Here is a 19,539-nt window from a genome sequence, read left to right as displayed (position 1 = left end):
GTGATTTATTTTTATTTGTTTAATAATGAACAAGTATAGTATTTTTGTTAAAGTTACTTTTTAAATTTGTGCTTAATTTTTTTTTCTAATCTAAATGATATTTTATGTTGTTTACTTTTCAGGAATTACCCAACTCTGTCTTCCTGGTGATGGAGGTAGGTAGTATATAAGTTTCTGCGTAATTTATTTCAATTCCTTTTGATTAATATGCACTTTAAAATTGAGAGTATATAATTATTTGAAATTTTGAATTAATAAAGTTGATTCAGTGATTTAGATTCTATTTATAAGGAAAATAGTCTTAAAATTTTTTGCTTTTATACTTATGTTTTTCAGACTAGACTTACATTACATACAAGTGAATTTTTAATTAAAATTAACTGGTAGTGGATTGGATTAATCTTGAACTGTTGTCCTTATTTTAATTACTCTTTCTTTTATATATCAGTATTGCAATGGTGGAGACCTGGCAGATTATTTGCAAGGTAATTTTTGTGTGTGTCAGTGTTCAATAAAGATGTACTCTAGTCTGTTTAATTCTGAGAGTTACTTCTGAAATGCTGTCTGTGTTTTCTGCACTTATATATAGAAATATTCAATAAATATTTGTGTATTTGCTTAACACATTGCGGACGGATCACGAGAATTCTCGCTTCATATTACATAGTGTTTTACAAAGTATCATATTTTAAAAAGATATTAGCTTGTAAGAACATGTAATAAATAACTTCAAAAGGCAATGGGTATTTAATTTTAAAGCGTGCCTTTAACATTTATGTAAAATGTTGTTTTGTACTCGTTCAGTAGAAACTTATCTGGCCAATGGGTAAAGCTAGCAATAAAACTACTGGTCCACAATGGTTAATTATAGTCACTTTGCTGACTAACTATAGTCTGTTCTCATACTACACTGTGTATCGCTACTTACTTTTGTATGCCTCCCTTCACTGTGTTGGAGAGGTGGGTCCCCTTCCCCAGAGAGAAAGAAATCAAATAGATTTCTCTTCCTCAGGGGTTGCCATCAGTGAACCTTGAGCCCCTGGTGTTTCTTTCATAATGAAAATAAAACTGTAATGGGAGAATGAATCCAAGAATATGTTGATTAATGTGAGTGTTTTATGTAAATTAAAAAATGTTATAAGGGATTAAAAGTAACATTGGCAATATTTTGTGGCACAGAGATAAGATTTTAGTATTAGATCATTTTTGAAATTCTCTGTCCAAAATGTGTACATATAGGATAACCATTCAGGTCAAATTGTGTCTCTCAGAAGTATTTTTAAAAAATATATTTTTATTGATTTCAGAGAGAAAGGGAAAGGGAGCGAGAGAAACATCAGTGATGAGAGAGAATCACTGATTGGCTGCCTCCTGCATGCCCCCCACTGGGGAGCAAGCCCACACCCACCCTGACCACAAATAGAACTGTAACCCCCTGGTTCATAGGTCGATGTTCAACCACTGAGCCACACTGGCTGGGCAACAGTATTTTTTTTTTAAATGATGTTAGAGGAGGTAAGCATCTATTTGATTACCCCTTAAAGATGCAAGAGAAATATGCAAAAATATCGTGAAAGGCTTATAATTCAACCTATAAATAGATCATGGGAATTGATGGTAAAAACACTCAGACGTTGATAAATATACCCACAAAAAGTATGGACAGTATACCAAAGAGAAGCAACATATTAAAGATGTTCGGTTTCACCTAGTAAATAGGGAATGCAGTTTAAAGTGAGATTGGCTCTGGCTGGTATCTCAGTTGTTACAGTGTCATCCTGTGCACCGAAGGGTCATGGGTTCGATTCCCAGTCAATGGCATGTACCTTAGTTGCAGGTTTGGGGAGTGTGTGGGAGGCAACCAATTGATGTGTCTCCAACATCAATGTTTCTCTTTTTCTCTCTCTCTCTCCTCTCTCCCCCTCCTCTTCTCCCTCTCTCTACACTGCGTTCTTTCCTCCATTCTTTCCATTTTCTCTAAAATTGATGGAAAAAATATCCTTAGGTGAGGAATAACAACAACAACAAAACGTAAAATACAGATGAAATTCAAAAGCTGTGTAGAAAATAATATAAAGAACACTGGTGCCCTAGCCAGTTTGGCTCGGTGGATAGAGCACCAGCCTGCGGACTTAGGGTCGTGGGTTTGACTCCAGTCAAGGGCACATGCCTGGGTTTTGGGCTCAATCCCTGGTGGGGGGCATGCAGGAGGCAGCTGATCAATGATTCTCTCTCATCATTAATGTTTCTCTCTCTTTCTCTCCCTTCCTCTCTAAAATCAATAAAAATATTTAAAAACAAAAAAACACTGGTATCCTCCACTCCCACAATTAAAGAAAAGAAATTATAAATACAGGTGAGGCTCTGAAAGTCCTTCTGTAGCTCATTCCTGCCTTCCCCTTTAGAGACAACCATTACCCTGAATTTGGTAGTTTATTACACATGTGTTTTTGTATTGTTCCCAACTCAGATTCTCTTTTTTAAAAACAAGTAAATTTGGTTAAAAAATTTTTAAATGTCATTCTCCAGTAGAAAGCAGTGAGACAGGAACTTTTACTCACTACTGGTGGGAAGGAGTGGAAGCTGGAAGACTCAGTCTCAGCCTTGAGTTCCTTGACATTCTTAGTGATGTAGATAAAAGCACCTTTCTCTGGGGTCAGAATGAATGGCAGCTTGTCAGTGCAGAGCCCTCATTAGAAAATGAGTTTCCTTCATTAACAGAAGTTTAATTCACTCATATAGGCGCTAGTATTGGTGTAGCATGTTTAAGTTAGCTTGACAGTGCTGTGTCTATGATATGAACTCTGTGTTTGATGTTGCAGAGCAATAGTGTTAGAAAGGAGACCGAAGTGTGAAGAGCTTACTTGGTCATGGGAGTCAGGCCAGCAGGTTTGCAGCACTCTCACTGTTCACATTACTCATTGTGTCTGATTTTGGTCAAGTTATTTAACCTCTCCCTGTTCCCTGTTTGTGCTGGTTCTAGGTACTTCTGCCATAATCAGCTTTTCCATAGACATCTTTGCTGCGAGCATTTTTCCCCCAAACATTTTTGCCAAATAAACAATTGCCTGTAGGCAATTTTGCAATGAAAAAGGTAAAATCATTCTATATAATGAAAGGGTAATATGCAAATTGACCTTAACGGCAGAACGACTGCTGGACCAGTCACTATGAAGCGCACTGACCACCTCTTGGTCCTTTTCCCTGGCCGCAGGCTTCGATCACCCGATGGCGAATGGGGAACCAGGGGTAGGCGGCGGGTGGAGGGCGGGGCCGGCTGTGGGCAGCTGGGGAAGATGGCCCTGATCACAGGCCAGGCTTAGAGACCGTGCCCGCACATGAATTTCATGCGCCAGGCCTTTAGTGACAAATAAAAGGCATCTTTAAAAGGTTATAATGAAACATGAAAAAATGAGTAACAAAAAAAAATCCTATTGTGAAATATGAAATAATTATATGCATTTAAAATGTGTGTATATTCATGGCAATACTGTGTAAATAACTGATTTTATTTTATGGATTGTAACTAAGCACTTGCCTTTATTCTCTGGGAAGCGTGGGCTCAACCATATTCCCCCAAAGAAGGCCCACACCCTCTGTCTCCCAATGTACTGTATTTTATTTTATTTTTTTATTAAATCTATATTGTTCAGATTATTACATTTGTTCCTCTTCCCCCCCCCCATAACTCCCCTCCTCCCAGTTCCCGCCCCACCCTCCGCCCTCACTCCCCACCCACTGTCCTCATCCATAGGTGCACGATTTTTGTCCAGTCTCTTCCCGAATCTCCCACACCCCTTTCCCCCCAAGAATAGTCAGTCCATTCCCTTTCTATGTCCCTGATTCTATTATAATCAACAGTTCATTCTGTTCATCAGATTATTTATTCACTTGATTCTTAGATTCACTTGTCGATAGATGCATATTTGTTGTTCATAATTTGTATCTTTACCTTTTTCTTCTTCTTCCTCTTCTTAAAGGATACCTTTCAGCATTTCATATAATCCTGGTTTGGTGGTGATGAACTCCTTTAGCTTTTTCTTATCTGTGAAGCTCTTTATCTGACCTTCAGTTCTGAATGATAGCTTTGCTGGATAAAGTAATCTTGGTTGTAGGTTCTTGCTATTCATCACTTTGAATATTTCTTGCCACTCCCTTCTGGCCTGCAAAGTTTCTGTTGAGAAATCAGCTGACAGTCGAATGGGTACTCCTTTGTAGGTAACTGAGTTTCTTTCTCTTGCTGCTTTTAAGATTCTCTCTTTGTCTTTTGCTCTTGGCATTTTAATTATGATGTGTCTTGGTGTGGTCTTCTTTGGATTCCTTTTGTTTGGGGTTCTCTGCACTTCCTGGAGTTGTAAGTCTATTTCTTTCACCAGGTAGGGGAAGTTTTCTGTCATTATTTCTTCAAATAGGTTTTCAATATCTTGCTCTCTCTCTTCTTCTGGCACCCCTATAATTCAGATGTTGGTATGCTTGAAGTTGTCCCAGAGGCTCCTTACACTATCTTCATATTTTTGGATTCTTTTTTCTTTTTGCTTTTCTGGTTGGGTGTTTTTTGCTTCTTCATATCAAATCTTTGACTTGATTCTTGGGATCCCCTAGTCTGCTGTTGGAACTCTGTATGATACTCTTTATTTCATTCAGTGTATGCTTAATTTCTGCTTGGTCCTTTTTCATATTCTTGAGGGTCTTACTAAATTTATCGGCAGTCTCATTAGACTTATTGATGGTCTTACTAAATTTATCAGTGGTTTCTAGAAAATTCTTGAAAAACCTTATAAGTATGGTTTTGAACTCTATATCCAGCTTTCCTCCATTTCTGTCATTTGTGACCTGTTTCTTTGTCTCCACATTTTTTATGCTTCCCTGTTTGATAGAGTGGCTTTCTGTGCGAGGTGTCCTATACGGCTCAGTGGCTCAGCCTCCCCAATTACCGGAGGTGGACATTCTTCGTGCACCCCTTTTTGGGCTTTGTGCACAGTCTTGTTGTAGTTAAGTCTTGATTGTTGTAGGTATCACTGGGAGGAATTGACCTCCAGGCCAATTGGCTGTGAGAATCAGCTGTGTCTGCAGTGGGACAACTTCTGTGCTGGAGACACCCTTCTGGGGCAAGACTTGCTTCAGTGGGGCTTTGGTGCTCACTGAGTCTGCTCCCTGAGTGTGTCCCTTATGGATCTGAGGAGTTGTAATCTGGATGGTCCCACTCTCACCACTCGGTACACTGGCTCTTGGATCTCTAAGGAAGTGGTAATTTAGCCTCTGCCTGAGGTTACCCAGCAGGAGCTATGGAGAGATCTGCAGATTCCTCTTCTTTGATTGGGGTTTGGAGGTGCCCAGATGAGGCCCAGCTGTGAAGCACTGCAAGCTGCTGTGGGTCCTTGTGCCTTCTTTTAGAAGTTCTGAGCCTCTCTGACCCAGCTGCAGTTTGTTAGGTAATTTTCAGGTTGCAAAGGGCCTGGCCTTTCATATGCAAAAGCCTCTGTGCGCAGCTTGGGTGGGGCGGAGTCTCAGGGGGTCAACAGGGCGGAGTAAGCAGCAATGGCTGCTTCTCAGTCCTACCCTAAGAGACCCCGTGTCTCAGTGTCTTGGTAATCGCTGCAAGCACCTCTGAGAGAAAGCTGCCCTCGAGTTCCGACCGATGCCAGATAGTCCAGTTTCTCCCCATATGAGTCTGGGTCCCCAGAGACTCGCCTGGAACAGGAGTTCAGAGCAGTCGGGAGCTTGAGACTCCCTCCTGATTGAAAAAGACACCAGCGTCCTCCGTTGCCAGCCCTTTTCACGTGCACCTCCGTACCTCTGCACTTTACTTCCGCACCTCCTCTGAGTCTCAGTGTGCTTTTCTCTTTCCTTCTAGTTGTAGAATTTCCACTCAGCCAGCCTTCCTGTGGTTCTGGGTGATGTCCGTTTTGTCTTTTAGTTGTATTTTTGAAGTTGTTGTGTGAGGCAGCAATTTCCGGTGTTTACCTATGCTGCCATCTTGGTTTCTCCTCCATAAAATTATTTTCGTTGCTACTTCATAACTGTAATTTTGCTACTGTTATGAATCGTAATGTAAATATCTGATATGCAGGATGGTCTTAGGCGACCCCTGTGAAAGGGTCGTTACACCCCCAAAGGGGTTGCGACCCACAGGTGAGAACCGCTGGCTAGCCCTTGGTTGCAAGCTCCTTCTCGATCCAGGCCCTGGTGGAGGCTCATGCAGGGGGCAGCCAATTGATGTGTCCCTCTTACATCAGTGTTTCTCTCTGTCTTTCCCTCTCTGGCCCACTCTCCCTAAAAATCAATGGAAAAATATCCTCAGGTGAGGATTAACAAAAAAATAAAAAATAAAGTACTGTAAAAGGAATTTAAAAAATTGCCTGATACTGTTCATTATGGTAGCCACATGGAGCTGTTGAGCTCTTGAAACATGGCCAGTCTGAGTTGAGGTGTGCTATCATGTAAAGTGCACACTGGATTTTGAATACTTCATAGGAAGGACAGAATGATTATGTCTCATTAATTTTTGTTATATTGATTACAAATTTGAATGATATTTTAGATGAATTAGGTTAAATGAATACAATTGATGTATATTTTTACGAAGTGATTTCCTGATACGTCTGGTATCCCCGGCATCACACACAGTTATTGCAGTAGTGCTGACTCCATTCCCTGTGCTGCACTTTATATCCCCAAGACTGTTGTGTAGCCGCCAACTTATTCTTCTTAATCCCTTCCCCTCTTTTAGTCCCCCAACCCCTCCCCTCTGGCAACCTGAGTCTATTTTTTTTCATTTATTTTGTTCTTTAGATTCCACATATAAGTGAAATAATATGGTATTTGTTTTTCTCTGTCTGACTTATTTCATTTAGCATTATACCCTCTAGGTCCATCCATGTTATAAGTGGTAAGATTTTGTTCTTTTTTATGGCCAAGTAATATTCCATCATATATATGTACCACCACTTTTTTATCCAATCATCTATTGATGACCACTAGGTTGTTTCATGTATTGGCTATTGTAAATAACCCTACTACAAACATAGGTGTACATACTATCTTTTCAAATTAATGTTTTGGATTTCTGCAGAAAAATACCCAGAAACGGAATTGTGAGGAACTTTCATACTGTTTTCCATAGTGACTGCACCAATCTGCATTTCCACCAACAGGGGACCAAGGTTCCTTTTTGTCCACATCCTCGACAGTATTTGTTGTTTGTTGATTTATTGATGATAGCCATTCTGACAGGTATGAGGTGATAACACATTCTGAATTAATTTGTATTTTTCTTTTAAAAAATACATATTTTTATTGATTTCAGATACGAAGGAGGAGAGAGAGAGAGAGAGAGAGAGAGAGAGCGAGAGAGAGATAGATCAGTGATGAGACAGAATCATTGATCGGCTGCCTCCTGCACGCCCCACACTGGGGATTGAGCCCACAACCCTAGCATGTGCCCTGACTGGGAATCAAATCGCGACCTCAACCACCGGTTCATAGGTAGACACTCAGCCACTGAGCCATGCCTGGCTGGGCATTAATGTGTATTTTTCTGATAATTAGTGAAGTTAAGCATCTTTTCATATGTCTGTTCGCCATCTTTTCATATGTCTAATTTGATTTTGTGTGTGTGTGTGTATTTAAGTTGTAAGAGTTTCTTATCTATTTGGGATATTAATCCCTTACCAGATGTATTAATGGTGAATATTTCTCCCAATTAGTATGTTGTCCTTTGGTTTTGTTGATGGTTTCATAAAAACACTTAAAAAATTTTTTGTTGGAAGTATTAAATATGTCTCCTTTTTCCCCCATTAAGCCCCTCCAATCTGCCCATGCTCCCTGCCCCAGGCTTTCACCACCTAATTGTCAGTGTGCATGGGTTATGCATATATACGTACCAGGTCTTTGGTTGATTACCTCCCACCTACCCACCTGCCCCGCCTTCTCTCTGAGATTCTGCTTTCTGTTCCATGATTCTGTGTCTCTGGGTCCACTCTGTTCATCAGTTTATTTTGTTACTTAGATTTTATATATGAGTGAGATCATGTGATACTTGTCTTTCTCTGACTGACTTATTTCACTTAGCATGATACTCTCCAGGTTTCTCCATGCTGTCTCAAAGGGTAGGAGATCCCCTTTTTTACTGCTGCATAGTATCCCATGGTGTAAATGTACCACAGCTTTTATCCACTCATCTACTGATGGGCACTTGGTTATTTCCAGATCTTGGATATTGTAAATTATGCTGCTATGAACATAGGGATGCACATATTCTTTCTGATTTGTGTTTTGGGTTTCTTAGGATATATTCCTAGAAGTGGGGTCACTGGATCAAATGGCAGTTCCATATTTAATTTTTTGAGGAAGCTCCATACTGTTTTCCATGATGGCTGCACCAACCTGCATTCCCACCAGCAGTGTACTGGGGTTCCCTTTTCTCTAGATCCTTGCAACATTTGTCATTTGTTGATGGTAGCCATTCTGACAGGTGTGAGGTGAATCCCATTGTTGTTTTAATTTCTATCTCTGATGATCAGAGACTTTGAGCATTTTTTCATATGTCTCTTGGCCATCTGTGTGTCCACCTTGGAGAAGTGTCCATTTAGGTCCTTTGCCCATTTTGTAATTGGATTGTTTGTCTTCCTTTTGTTATATGAGTTCCTTTTATATTTTGGTTATTAACCCTTTATCAGATGTATTATTGCCAAATATGTTCTTCCTTTTCATTTTGTTGATTGTTTCTTTTGTTGTGCAGAAGCTTTTTAGTTTGATATAGTCCCATTTGTTTATTTTCTCCTTAGTTTCCTTTGCCCTAGGAGATGTATCTGTAAACATGCTATGAGAGATGTCTGGGATTTTCCTGCCTATGGTTTCTCCTAGGATTTTTATGGTTTCTCGACTTACATTTAAGTCTTTCATCCATTTTGAGTTTATTCTTGTGTATGGTGTAAGTTGGTGGTCTAGTGTCATTTTTTTCCATGTATCTATCCAATTTTCCCAACATCATTTATTGAAGAGACTGTCTTGACTCCATTGTATGCTCTTGCCTCCTTTGTCAAATATTAATTGAGCGTAATGGTTTGGGTCAATTTCTGGGGTCTCTGTTCTGTTCCACTGGTCTGTTTTTGTGCCAGTACCAGGCTGTTTTGGTTACGGAGCTTTGTAGTATAACCTGATATCTGGTATTGTGATTCCTCCAACTTTGTTCTTCTTTCTCAAGATTGCTGCAGCTATTTGGGGTCTTATTTGATTCCATATAAATTTTTGGAGTATTTGTTCTAGATCTGTGAAATATGCTATTGGTATTTTAATAGGGATTGAATTGAATCTGTAGATGGCCTTGGGTAGTATGGACATTTTAACGATGTTGATTCTACCAATTCACTTGTTTATATCTCCTTCTATCTCTTTTTTCAACATCCTGTAGTTTTCCAAGTAAAAGTCTTTTATCTCCTTGGTTAAGTTTATTCCTAATTATCTTAATTTTTTTGTTGTAATAGTAAATGGGATTGCTTGTTTAGTCTCTCTTTCTGAGTATTCATTATTGGTGTATAAAAGAGCCATCGATTTTTGGGTGTTGATTTTGTATCTTGCTACATGGCTAAATTCATTTATTAAAATCTAGTAGTATTCTGGTGGAGGCTTTAGGGTTTTCTATGTACAATATCACATCATCAGTAAAAAAATGAGAGTTTTACGTCCTCCTTTCCAATTTGGATGCCTTTTATTTCTTCTTTTTGTCCGATCGCTGTGGCTGGGGCTTCCAGTACTATGTTGAATAAGAGTGGTGAAAGCAGACATTCCTGTCTTGTTCCTGTTCTTAGGGGACATGCTTTTAGTTTTTTCCCATTGAGGCCTTGGGCTGCTTAGCAGAAGACGTAGGGCTCCTGAGTCCTGCTGCCACCTGGTGACTGCCCGTGAGGCACAGCCGCTGCAAGAGCCTCTGCTGGTACCTGAGTTGTGTGAGGTGGGGTCTCAGAGTCACAGGGTGGGGTGAGTTTTGTTTACTAGGTTAATGCAGGTTTAGATTTGGCAGCAGTGCTGTTTGGGTCCACTTGGCAAAAGGCACTGGACACACCAAGGCCTGCAGAACTTGAGAGTTCTTTAAGGAAGACTAGAGCGTGGCCCAGGCTGGCTGTGTGGCCCCGAAAGAGCCTCTAGCAGTGTGAGAATTGGGTTTGGCAGGATCTCAGGGGCGTCATTAGGATGGAGCCTGTGGTGTTCACCAGGCAGATTCAAATTTTTTTTTTAATTAAATCTTTATTGTTCAGATTATTACATTTGTTCCTCTCCCCCCCCCCATAACTCCCCTCCTCCCAGTTCCCGCCCCACCCTCCGCCCTCACTCCCCACCCACTGTCCTCATCCATAGGTGCACGATTTTTGTCCATTCTCTTCCCGTATCTCCCACACCCCTTTCCCCCCCCCAAGAATAGTCAGTCCATTCCCTTTCTATGTCCCTGATTCTATTATAATCACCAGTTCATTCTGTTCATCAGATTATTTATTCCCTTGATTCTTAGATTCACTTGTTGATAGATGTATATTTGTTGTTCATAATTTGTATCTTTACCTTTTTCTTCTTCTTCCTCTTCTTAAAGGATACCTTTCAGCATTTCATATAATCCTGGTTTGGTGGTGATGAACTCCTTTAGCTTTTTCTTATCTGTGAAGCTCTTTATCTGACCTTCAATTCTGAATGATAGCTTTGCTGGATAAAGTAATCTTGGTTGTAGGTTCTTGGTATTCATCACTTTGAATATTTCTTGCCACTCCCTTCTGGCCTGCAAAGTTTCTGTTGAGAAATCAGCTGACAGTCGTATGGGTATTCCCTTGTAGGTAACTGAGTTTCTTTCTCTTGCTGCTTTTAAGATTCTCTCTTTGTCTTTTGCTCTTGGCATTTTAATTATGATGTGTCTTGGTGTGGTCCTCTTTGGATTCCTTTTGTTTGGGGTTCTCCGCGCTTCTTGGACCTGTAAGTCCATTTCTTTCACCAAGTGGGGGAAGTTTTCTGTCATTATTTCTTCAAATAGGTTTTCAATATCTTGGTCTCTCTCATCTTCTGGCACCCCTATAATTCTGATGTTGGTACGCTTGAAGCTGTCCCAGAGGCTCCTTACACTATCCTCGCATTTTTGGATTCTTTTTTCATTTTGCTTTTCCGGTTGGGTGTTTTTTGCTTCCTCGCATTTCAAATCATTGACTTGATTCTTGCGCTCCTCTGGTCTGCTGTCGGGAGTCTGTATAATATTCGTTATTTCAGTCCGTGTATGCTTAATTTCTAGTTGGTTCCCCAATATAACATCGAGGGTCTCATTAGTTTTCTTGTAGATCTCATTAAGTTTATCGGCGGCTTCTAAACAGTTCTTGAGAGACCTTAAAAGTGTGGTTCTGAACTCTATATCTTCCATTGACATTTTTGTCCTGTTTCTTTGTCTCCGCATTTTGTTATGCTTCCTTGGTGCACCCCCTAGTGGTCTTTGTTCGCAGTCTTATAGTTAAACCTTGATTGTTGTAGCTAATACCAGGGAGGGTTTGACCTCCAGGCCAAGTGGCTATGAGAATCAGCTGTGTCAGCAGTGAGAGAACTTCTGTCCTCTAGGGAGGTGCTAATCTAGCCTTTGCCTGAGGCTATCCGGCAAATGCCTCTGTGCAGGGCTTGGGTAGGGCGGGCTGGAGAGAGCAGTTATGGCGGCTCTCAGTCCTGTCCCCAGGGGCTCTGCCTCTCTGAGTCCCAGCACCCGCTGCAAAGCTCGGAGAGAAAGCTGCACTCGCTCTGACCGAAGCCAGACAGTCCCGCTTCTCCCGTTTGAGTCTGGGTCCCTAAAGACTCGCCTGTATCTGGAGCTCAGAGTCTGCGACTCCCTCCCGATTGAAAACGCCAACCGCGCCCTCCGCCGCCAGCCCGCTCCGCGCACTCCGCACCTCAGAATTTGGCTTCAGCACTACGCCTCCTCTGAGTGTCCGTATGCGTTTCTCTTTCCTCCTAGTTGTAGGACTTCCACTCAGCCAGCGTTCCTGTGGTTCTGGGTGATGTCCGTTCCGTCTTTTAGTTTCACTTTTGAAGTAGTTGTTCAAAGCAGCAAACTCCGGCGTTAACCTATGCCGCCATCTTGGTTCTCCCCAGATTCAGATTTTCTTAAAAAGTTCTTTTTGAGGGGAGGACTCAACACAGGAAAAATGGTGCCGCTTGCTGGCGGTGTGCAAGGAAGGTTAAACACAGACATAATAGTGGCTGTCCTGTCTGGCTGGCATGGCTCAGTGGTTGAGCATCCACCTTTGAACCAGGAGGTCACAGTTTGATTCCCGGTCAGGGCACATGCCTGGGTTGTAGGCTCGTTCCCCAGTGTGGGGTGGGCTGGAGGCAGCTGATCAATGATTCTCTCTCACTGATGTTTCTATCTCTCTCTCCCTCTCCCTTCCTCTGTGAAATCAATTACAGAATATTTAAAAAAAAAATAGTGGCTGTCCCTATAACCGTTGCAGAAGCCCCACACTCAGTTTTTCCCCCCGTATGTCTCTGGCGCCTCCTGAGCTGCTGGCCCTCCACCAGGGCAGGGCCCAGGGCAAGTGCCCATGAGCAGGTGAGTCTGTGTTGGGGGCCCTTTAGGAAGATACCAGCGGCCTTCCGTCTCACCTGGATGCATAGAATTCCTGCTGCTCTTCACAGCCAGATGTGGCTCCTGGCAGTGGTGCCCCAGGCTGGGGAGCTAGTGTGGGGCTGGGACCCCTTCTGCAGTTGAGATACTCATCCTGATTCTCAACCACTTGGGCATGTGGGACCAGCCCATTTCGTGTCTTTGCCCCTCCTACCAGTCTCTCTGTGGCTTCTTTTTTAGTTCCTCAGTTATAGGACTTCTGTTCAACTTGTCTTCAGACAATTCTCCAGGTTGATTATTCTATAATCTAGGTGTAATTTTTTTAAAACATATTTTTATTGATTTCAGAGAGGAAGGGACAGGGAGAGAGAGAGAGAAACATCAATGATGTGAGAGGATCATTGATTGGCTGCCTCCTGCACACTCGCCATTGGGGATCAAGCCCGCAACCTAGGCATGTGCCCTTGACCGGAACCAAACCCAGGACCCTTCATTCCGCAGGCCGATGCTCCATCCACTGAGCCAAATTGGCTAGGGCTCTAGGTGTAATTTTGATGTGGTCATGGGAAGAGGTGAGCACACTGCTTGCCTACTTTGTCATCTTGACCAGATCCCTGGAAACAGTATTTTTGATCTGAGGTTGGGAATCCACAGATGCAGGGTGCCAACAGTGTACATTGTTATAAAAGGCCCTGAGGGTCTATGGATTTTGTTATTGGCAGGGGGTCACCGCAATGATACTGAGAGACAAGTGTATTGCGATTTACTTTCCAACTATGTTTTATTGATTTTTAGAGAGAGAGGGGAAGGGAGAGGGATAGAGAGAAATATTGATGAGAATGGAACATCATTGATTGGCTGCCTCCTGCACGCCCCTCACTGGAGATCAAGCCCACAACCCAGGTATGTGCCCTGACCGTGAATCGAACCAGCGACTTCTTGGTTCCTGGGTTGACACTTAGCCACAGACCCACCTGAGCCAGGCAGTATTCCATAATTTTTAAACCAAAAGGATTTATTTTATTTCAAGATGTTAAAAAGATACAAAGTGTCATTTAACATGCCTTTAAGATGATTTTAAAACCATAATATTTCATTTGTTCCAAGTGTTAATGTTATTTTTAGCTTCTTTATCTTAATTGCATATGGAAAGGTTATATAGAACATATTCTAGAGTTGTATGGATGATTTAGAGCAGCGGTTCTCAACCTGTGGGTCGCGACCCCTTTGAGGGTCGAACGACCCTTTCACAGTGGTCGCCTAAGGCCATCCTGCATATCAGATATTTACATTACGATTCATAACAGTAGCAAAATTGCAGTTATGAAGTAGCAAGGAAAATAATTGTATGGTTGGGTCACAACATGAGGAACTGTATTTAAAGGGCCAGAAGGTTGAGAACCACTGCCTAACCAACTGAGCTACCTGGCCAGGGCTACTTGTGACTTTTAGATTCGTTGCAATAAGAAGTTTATATTTGTGTACTGACTATATTTGAATACTTAGCTAAAGTCTTCATTATTAAATGTGCTATTCTGTTTGATTGTCACAGAAATCCAACGTGGTTGGTTTATTTTCAGCTTTTTATGGATGCGGGTGGGCACAGCGGGATAATCTCCAGGGTCACACAGAAAGCAGGTGAGGAGCTAGGATTTGAGCAGAGGCACCCTGACTCCAGACCAAGCTGTTCATTAAGCATTGCACAGTCCGGCGTACATACAGAAACACTGCAGTGTTTACTGACTGGATAACGACTACCCTCAAAAATAACATTCCTGCTACCTTTGTATAGTAGTGAGAATAGGTTAAAACATTTCTTCTTAAAGGTGTCTTTAGGTACGAAGAATCCTGTGGTGGAACAGGAGTGTGAGTCAGGAGGGAGGTTAAAGGAGGCAGATGTGGGAGCACAGATTCCTGACAGGTCTAAGTGGCAGTAATGGCCAAGTCTCTCCGTTCAAGCATTTCACCTGTTTTAAGTTTGTGCTCATAAAGTGGTTGGAATTAAATATGGACATTGACCCAGATATTTAACTAAAATGAAGGGGAACTTACTTTTTGGCTTGTAGAGGGGACTCACATTTGTTGAGCACCTGTTATATTGAGGGAAATGAGAAAGGAAAAACAAACATAAACACCAGTGAAAACAAGATGCAAATGTAAATCAGTTCCCTTTACAACAAACTAATTAAAACTTTTGAGATATCTGATATCTCTTCAGAGACTTAAATTACTAAAGTAAAAAGAGGGGGAGAAAATTTGAATCCAGTTTCTTCCATGGTCTCCTTAGAAAATCACTTCTGTTGCTGGCATGTACAGATGGTATTTGATTTTTTGTGGTTAAATATTTATGCGACTCCTTTCCTACCAGCTAAAGGAACTCTTAGTGAAGACACCATCAGAGTGTTTCTGCACCAGATTGCAGCTGCCATGCGGATTCTGCACGGCAAAGGCATCATCCACAGGGATCTCAAACCACAGAACATCTTGCTGTCGTACGCCAATCGCAGGAAGTCCGGTGTCAGTGGTATTCGCATCAAAATAGGTAAATGGCTGTGCAGTGTTTCATGCAAAGAACATTTTGAGACTCAGTGTTTTTAAATAATTATAGTTCAACTTTGTGAGAATGAGTGATTTTGTGATGCACTTTGAAAGTTTTTATTGAGGTCAGTGAGGTATGAGATAGCGAACACTACATTATTGGCAGCTTATGCTAAATGTTGGACAGGGGCTCAGGTTAGGAATCCTGCTCCTCTCGTCCGAGGGAAGCGGAAGTACTGCAGTTGCTGGTGGCAAAGCCATAATCCAGTTCTACAACTCGGGATTTTAACATAAGAAATAGAACATTTTAACATAAGACCGTTCAGTTCAGACTTCAAATTTGGCAGGTTTTTTAGTGCTCTTGTATCTCAAAATTATTTGAAGCAGTTTGTAATGCTAGATTTTTTAAAAAACTTTTTTTATGGCTTTTAGAAAAATAATTTCTTAGCAATATTTTAAAATTTTCTAATGTTTTCTGATATCTGCTGGACAAAAACAGTTCAAATTCTACACCTGGTATTGATATTTAATGAGAGCTATATTAATGAATTGTTTATTATAATTAGCATTTTCCCTTGCAAAGCTTGGTGCTTTCTCCTTGGTTACAAACCTGGCAGAGCACTGACTTGTACAGTTGCTGACTACTACTATTTCTTAGCTTGTCAAAATTGAAGTAGCTACTTTTTTCTTTGGTAAACAGTCTTATTCAATGGCTGTTAATTTCTTTTGTGCCCTCTTATCTCCTGAAGAATTACATGATCTGTGTTTAAGTGTGAGCAAAAGTATCATTTGTTTTTCTTCTTTTTATTTTGTGAAATAGCGGATTTTGGTTTTGCTCGTTACCTACATAGTAACATGATGGCTGCAACACTGTGCGGATCCCCAATGTACATGGTGAGTGAGTGTCCGCATTCTTGTGTGTTTACAGCCATAGCATGGTAAGTATAATGGTTGTTCCCAAGTAGGATGTCAGTTTTTAGAGAGTCTGAGTTGTTATTTATGCCACTAGCATTAATTATGTTACTGATAATGCTATAATACAGACACCTTTTGCTTTAGCACAGTGGACTGTAATAGTTAGTCATCTTTGCCCATTGGTTTTAATTTTGTTTTTTAATTAGTTATTGCCCTGGCCGGTGTGGCTCAGTTGGTTGAACGCAGTCCTGTGCACCAAAAAGTCACAGGTTCCTTTCCTGTCAGGGCACATGCCGGTTTCAGGCTTGATTCCCAGTATGGGGTATGCAGCAGGCAACCCATCAGTGTACCTTTCATTTATGTTTCTCTCTCCCTTTCTCTCACTTCCCTTCTCTCTAAAATCAATCAATAAAAAATATTTTAAAATAAATTAAAAATTAATTATTGTAGAAATTTCCTACTAGATTAAATTGAAAATAAAAATTGATGAAGTATGGTCATGCTATACTTGATGTGTAATATTAGGAATACTTACAAAACACTTTTTGGGGCATCTCTTCAGCTGTAGGATACATTAATTTTTTGCATATTGTCTCTCTTGATGAGATCCCTATATTGTAGAAGCTTTTTTACTCAGGGTTACACTTAAAGCCGAACAGTCTTAGCTTTCCTCTTTATTCTTTCATATGCATATTGCCAGGTCTGATGGGGTTAGGCCAGTGATGGCAAACCTTTTGAGCTTGGCGTGTCAGCATTTTGAAAAACCCTAACTTAACTCTGGTGCCGTGTCACATATAGAAATTTTTTGATATTTGCAACCATAGTAAAACAAAGACTTATATTTTTGATATTTATTTTATATATCTAAATGCCATTTAACAAAGAAAAATCAACCAAAAAAATGAGTTCGCGTGTCACCTCTGACACGCGTGTCATAGGTTCGCCATCACTGGGTTAGGCTATGAAACTTCTAAACTAATGTGAAGTATTACGCCTAGAAATATCCTGCGTAGTAAATAAATGTACCTGTTTCCATTCTAAGTTTAAAATGGATTTATTTTTAATTAGGATTTTGTCTCATCTAAAATCAACTTTGAAATCAAGGGAACTAGTAATCAAAGTTGAAAAAAATTTTACATTAGATTTACTTTCTTGATCATAATTTTACTGCTTATATACAAAATTTTTAACTTAATATAATTTAGAAATTATTTTTCACTTGTTGAGTATGAAATTAGTCCGGCCTTGGGCTAATAGCTTTGAGGGTAGAGAGAGTGCTTGAACTGGTTTTTAAAGGAAATTGACTCAATAAGAAATTTACAAGGGACAATAAAAATGTTATGCCTGGAAAATAAAATTTCACTATCTTTAATATATTTCACATTTCTGTTTAATGCTTGTCCTGATTGATGGTATTTTTAAAAAGCAGCATCTAATGAGAGGTGAGAAAATGGCTATAGCAAAGCAGCAGATAAATAAATGCCTTTGTTTTTAAGATAATTTTTATTGTGTTTTGTAGTACAGTTTTTCTGTTATTTTAAAAGCTTTCAAGTGACAGAAAAAAAAGGATTAGTATAGCAAACACGTGTTCCTACCATCTATATTTAGCAAAGTTAACATTTTGCCATGTTTGCCTTGATTTCTTTTTTAGAAAGATTATTTCAGTGACAGTCCAAGTTTCTATTGTACCTCTCCCTTTTCCCATTTCCCATTTCCCACTTTTCTCCTCTCCTCCCCCCAGAAGTAACCTCTATCCTGTAATTGCTGTGTGTATTTCTTTATTATTATTTTAGTACTCTTAATGTATTTCATAATATATAAAAATGCTTGTTTCTACAACTTCTTTTCATGCAACATTGTTTTTGAGATTTACCAGTAAATGTCAGTGTAAGAAAGTAGTTCTGTATTCATTACAGCTTCATTTTAATTAGGAAAATATCACAATGTTTTGTGTTTATTTTAGTTTTGTTTTCCAGATAATTAATATGTGCATATTAATTATGTAAATAACATAATGCTCTCTCTCTTGAACTTTCTTACCCCAGGCTCCTGAGGTTATTATGTCTCAACATTATGATGCTAAGGCAGACTTGTGGAGCATAGGAACAGTAATATACCAATGCCTCGTTGGAAAACCACCCTTTCAGGTATCCTGACTTTTTCTTATGTGATCAGTTTTGGGATCTTCTCATTTTGCATTTGCCTTTGACTTATAAAATGGAGAATACTTTGAAAGCAGTGTTTTTGATTCCTTTGTGACTTATTTTGATTTAGTTACAGGCAAAAGCTGCTGTAGTGAGCCAAAACAGTTTTTTTACATTTTTTATCTGCCTTTCCTTTGTAGTTGGACTGAGCCGGTTACAGGTTTTCCAGGGTATTGAAAGCTAGTGGGTATGAATTGTGATGACAGCGTTTCCTGCTTAGCCTGGTTTTGGGGTCTTGGAATCCAAGTAGGGCTACGGCTAGCCTGGGAATATCACTGGAAACTGTCTTCAGATAGCTATACCTATCACTGCTGGCTCAGAGAGCTAGTTGCTTAGGTTTTATGGAAATTATTTTGAGTCTGTCTCCATTTCCTCTTTTGCCCTAACATCCTGTCAAAAAGAGGCCCTCTAGAACAGGGGTGGGCAAACGTTTTGACTCGAGGGCCACAATGGGTTCTTAAACTGGACCGGAGGGCCGGAACAAAAGCATGGATGGAGTGTTTGTGTGAACTAATATAAATTCAAAGTAAACATCATTACGTAAAAGGGTACGGTCTTTTTTTTTTTAGTTTTATTCATTTCAAACGGGCCGGATGCGGCCTGCGGGCTGTAGTTTGCCCATGGCTGCGAGTCTAGAATGTAATCATGATGATTCCTCTTGAGTTCGTATTGCATATTTGCATAGAGGTTTTTTGAATCTGAATGCTGGATCCAAGTGAACTTATTAGCCTAAGATGGTATTTAAAACTCAGTGACACAGCCAGGTCAGGCAGTTAATTTTCAGAGTCAGTTTGTCTGCACCAGCAGCTTCACTCATTCGGCAGCTCTTTCTGGGAGGGTGCTGCTTGCTCCTGTGGAGAGAGGGAAGAGTAGGAAGAGTAGCGGGATTCTTAGTTCTCTTCCTGGAATCCCTTGAAGGTCTTAAGGTTAAAATACACCCTGATTTTACACAGTAACAGTGTACCTGTTGGGCTCTTAACCTCTAGAATAGTGGTTCTTAATCTTTTTTAAGTTTCAGGTCTCTTGAGTGTTTGACCTCAGTGCCCAGATATGTAGAATTTGCATATCATTTCAGAGTTTTTATTAAGTTCCTGGTGGCCTCTATGGCTTGTTCAGCAGTCTGTGGCTTCCAAGTTCAGAATCTATGTTCTATAGCAAGAATGTAAACATCAATCATATGCTTTAGAATTTTTGCCCCTGTTATTTAGTAAATTAAACCTTTTTTTTTTTTTTTAAACAGGCCAATAGTCCTCAAGACTTAAGGATGTTTTATGAAAAACACAGAAGCTTAATGCCTAG

At 40.3% G+C, this 19,539-nt stretch overlaps 1 protein-coding gene across 6 annotated transcripts in view; it reads left to right on the top strand.

The window, feature by feature from the left end:
• The window catches only part of ULK2 (unc-51 like autophagy activating kinase 2), a 109,994-nt gene that overhangs the window by 24,895 nt on the left and 65,560 nt on the right, over window positions 1-19,539 (top strand). For all 6 annotated transcript variants that reach the window (XM_059668453.1, XM_059668452.1, XM_059668451.1 and 3 more), the window contains exons 4-9: window positions 123-155; window positions 449-485; window positions 14,952-15,125; window positions 15,942-16,015; window positions 18,082-18,183; window positions 19,481-19,539. In XM_059668453.1, the coding sequence (XP_059524436.1) occupies window positions 123-155; window positions 449-485; window positions 14,952-15,125; window positions 15,942-16,015; window positions 18,082-18,183; window positions 19,481-19,539 (479 nt within the window). The remainder of the gene's footprint in view (window positions 1-122; window positions 156-448; window positions 486-14,951; window positions 15,126-15,941; window positions 16,016-18,081; window positions 18,184-19,480) is intronic.

The sequence above is a fragment of the Myotis daubentonii genome, chromosome 16 (assembly GCF_963259705.1).
Source record: "Myotis daubentonii chromosome 16, mMyoDau2.1, whole genome shotgun sequence".
NCBI lineage: Eukaryota > Metazoa > Chordata > Mammalia > Chiroptera > Vespertilionidae > Myotis > Myotis daubentonii.
The sequence above is the reverse complement of the archived record's forward strand: the minus strand, read 5'-3'. Positions and strand labels throughout refer to the sequence as shown.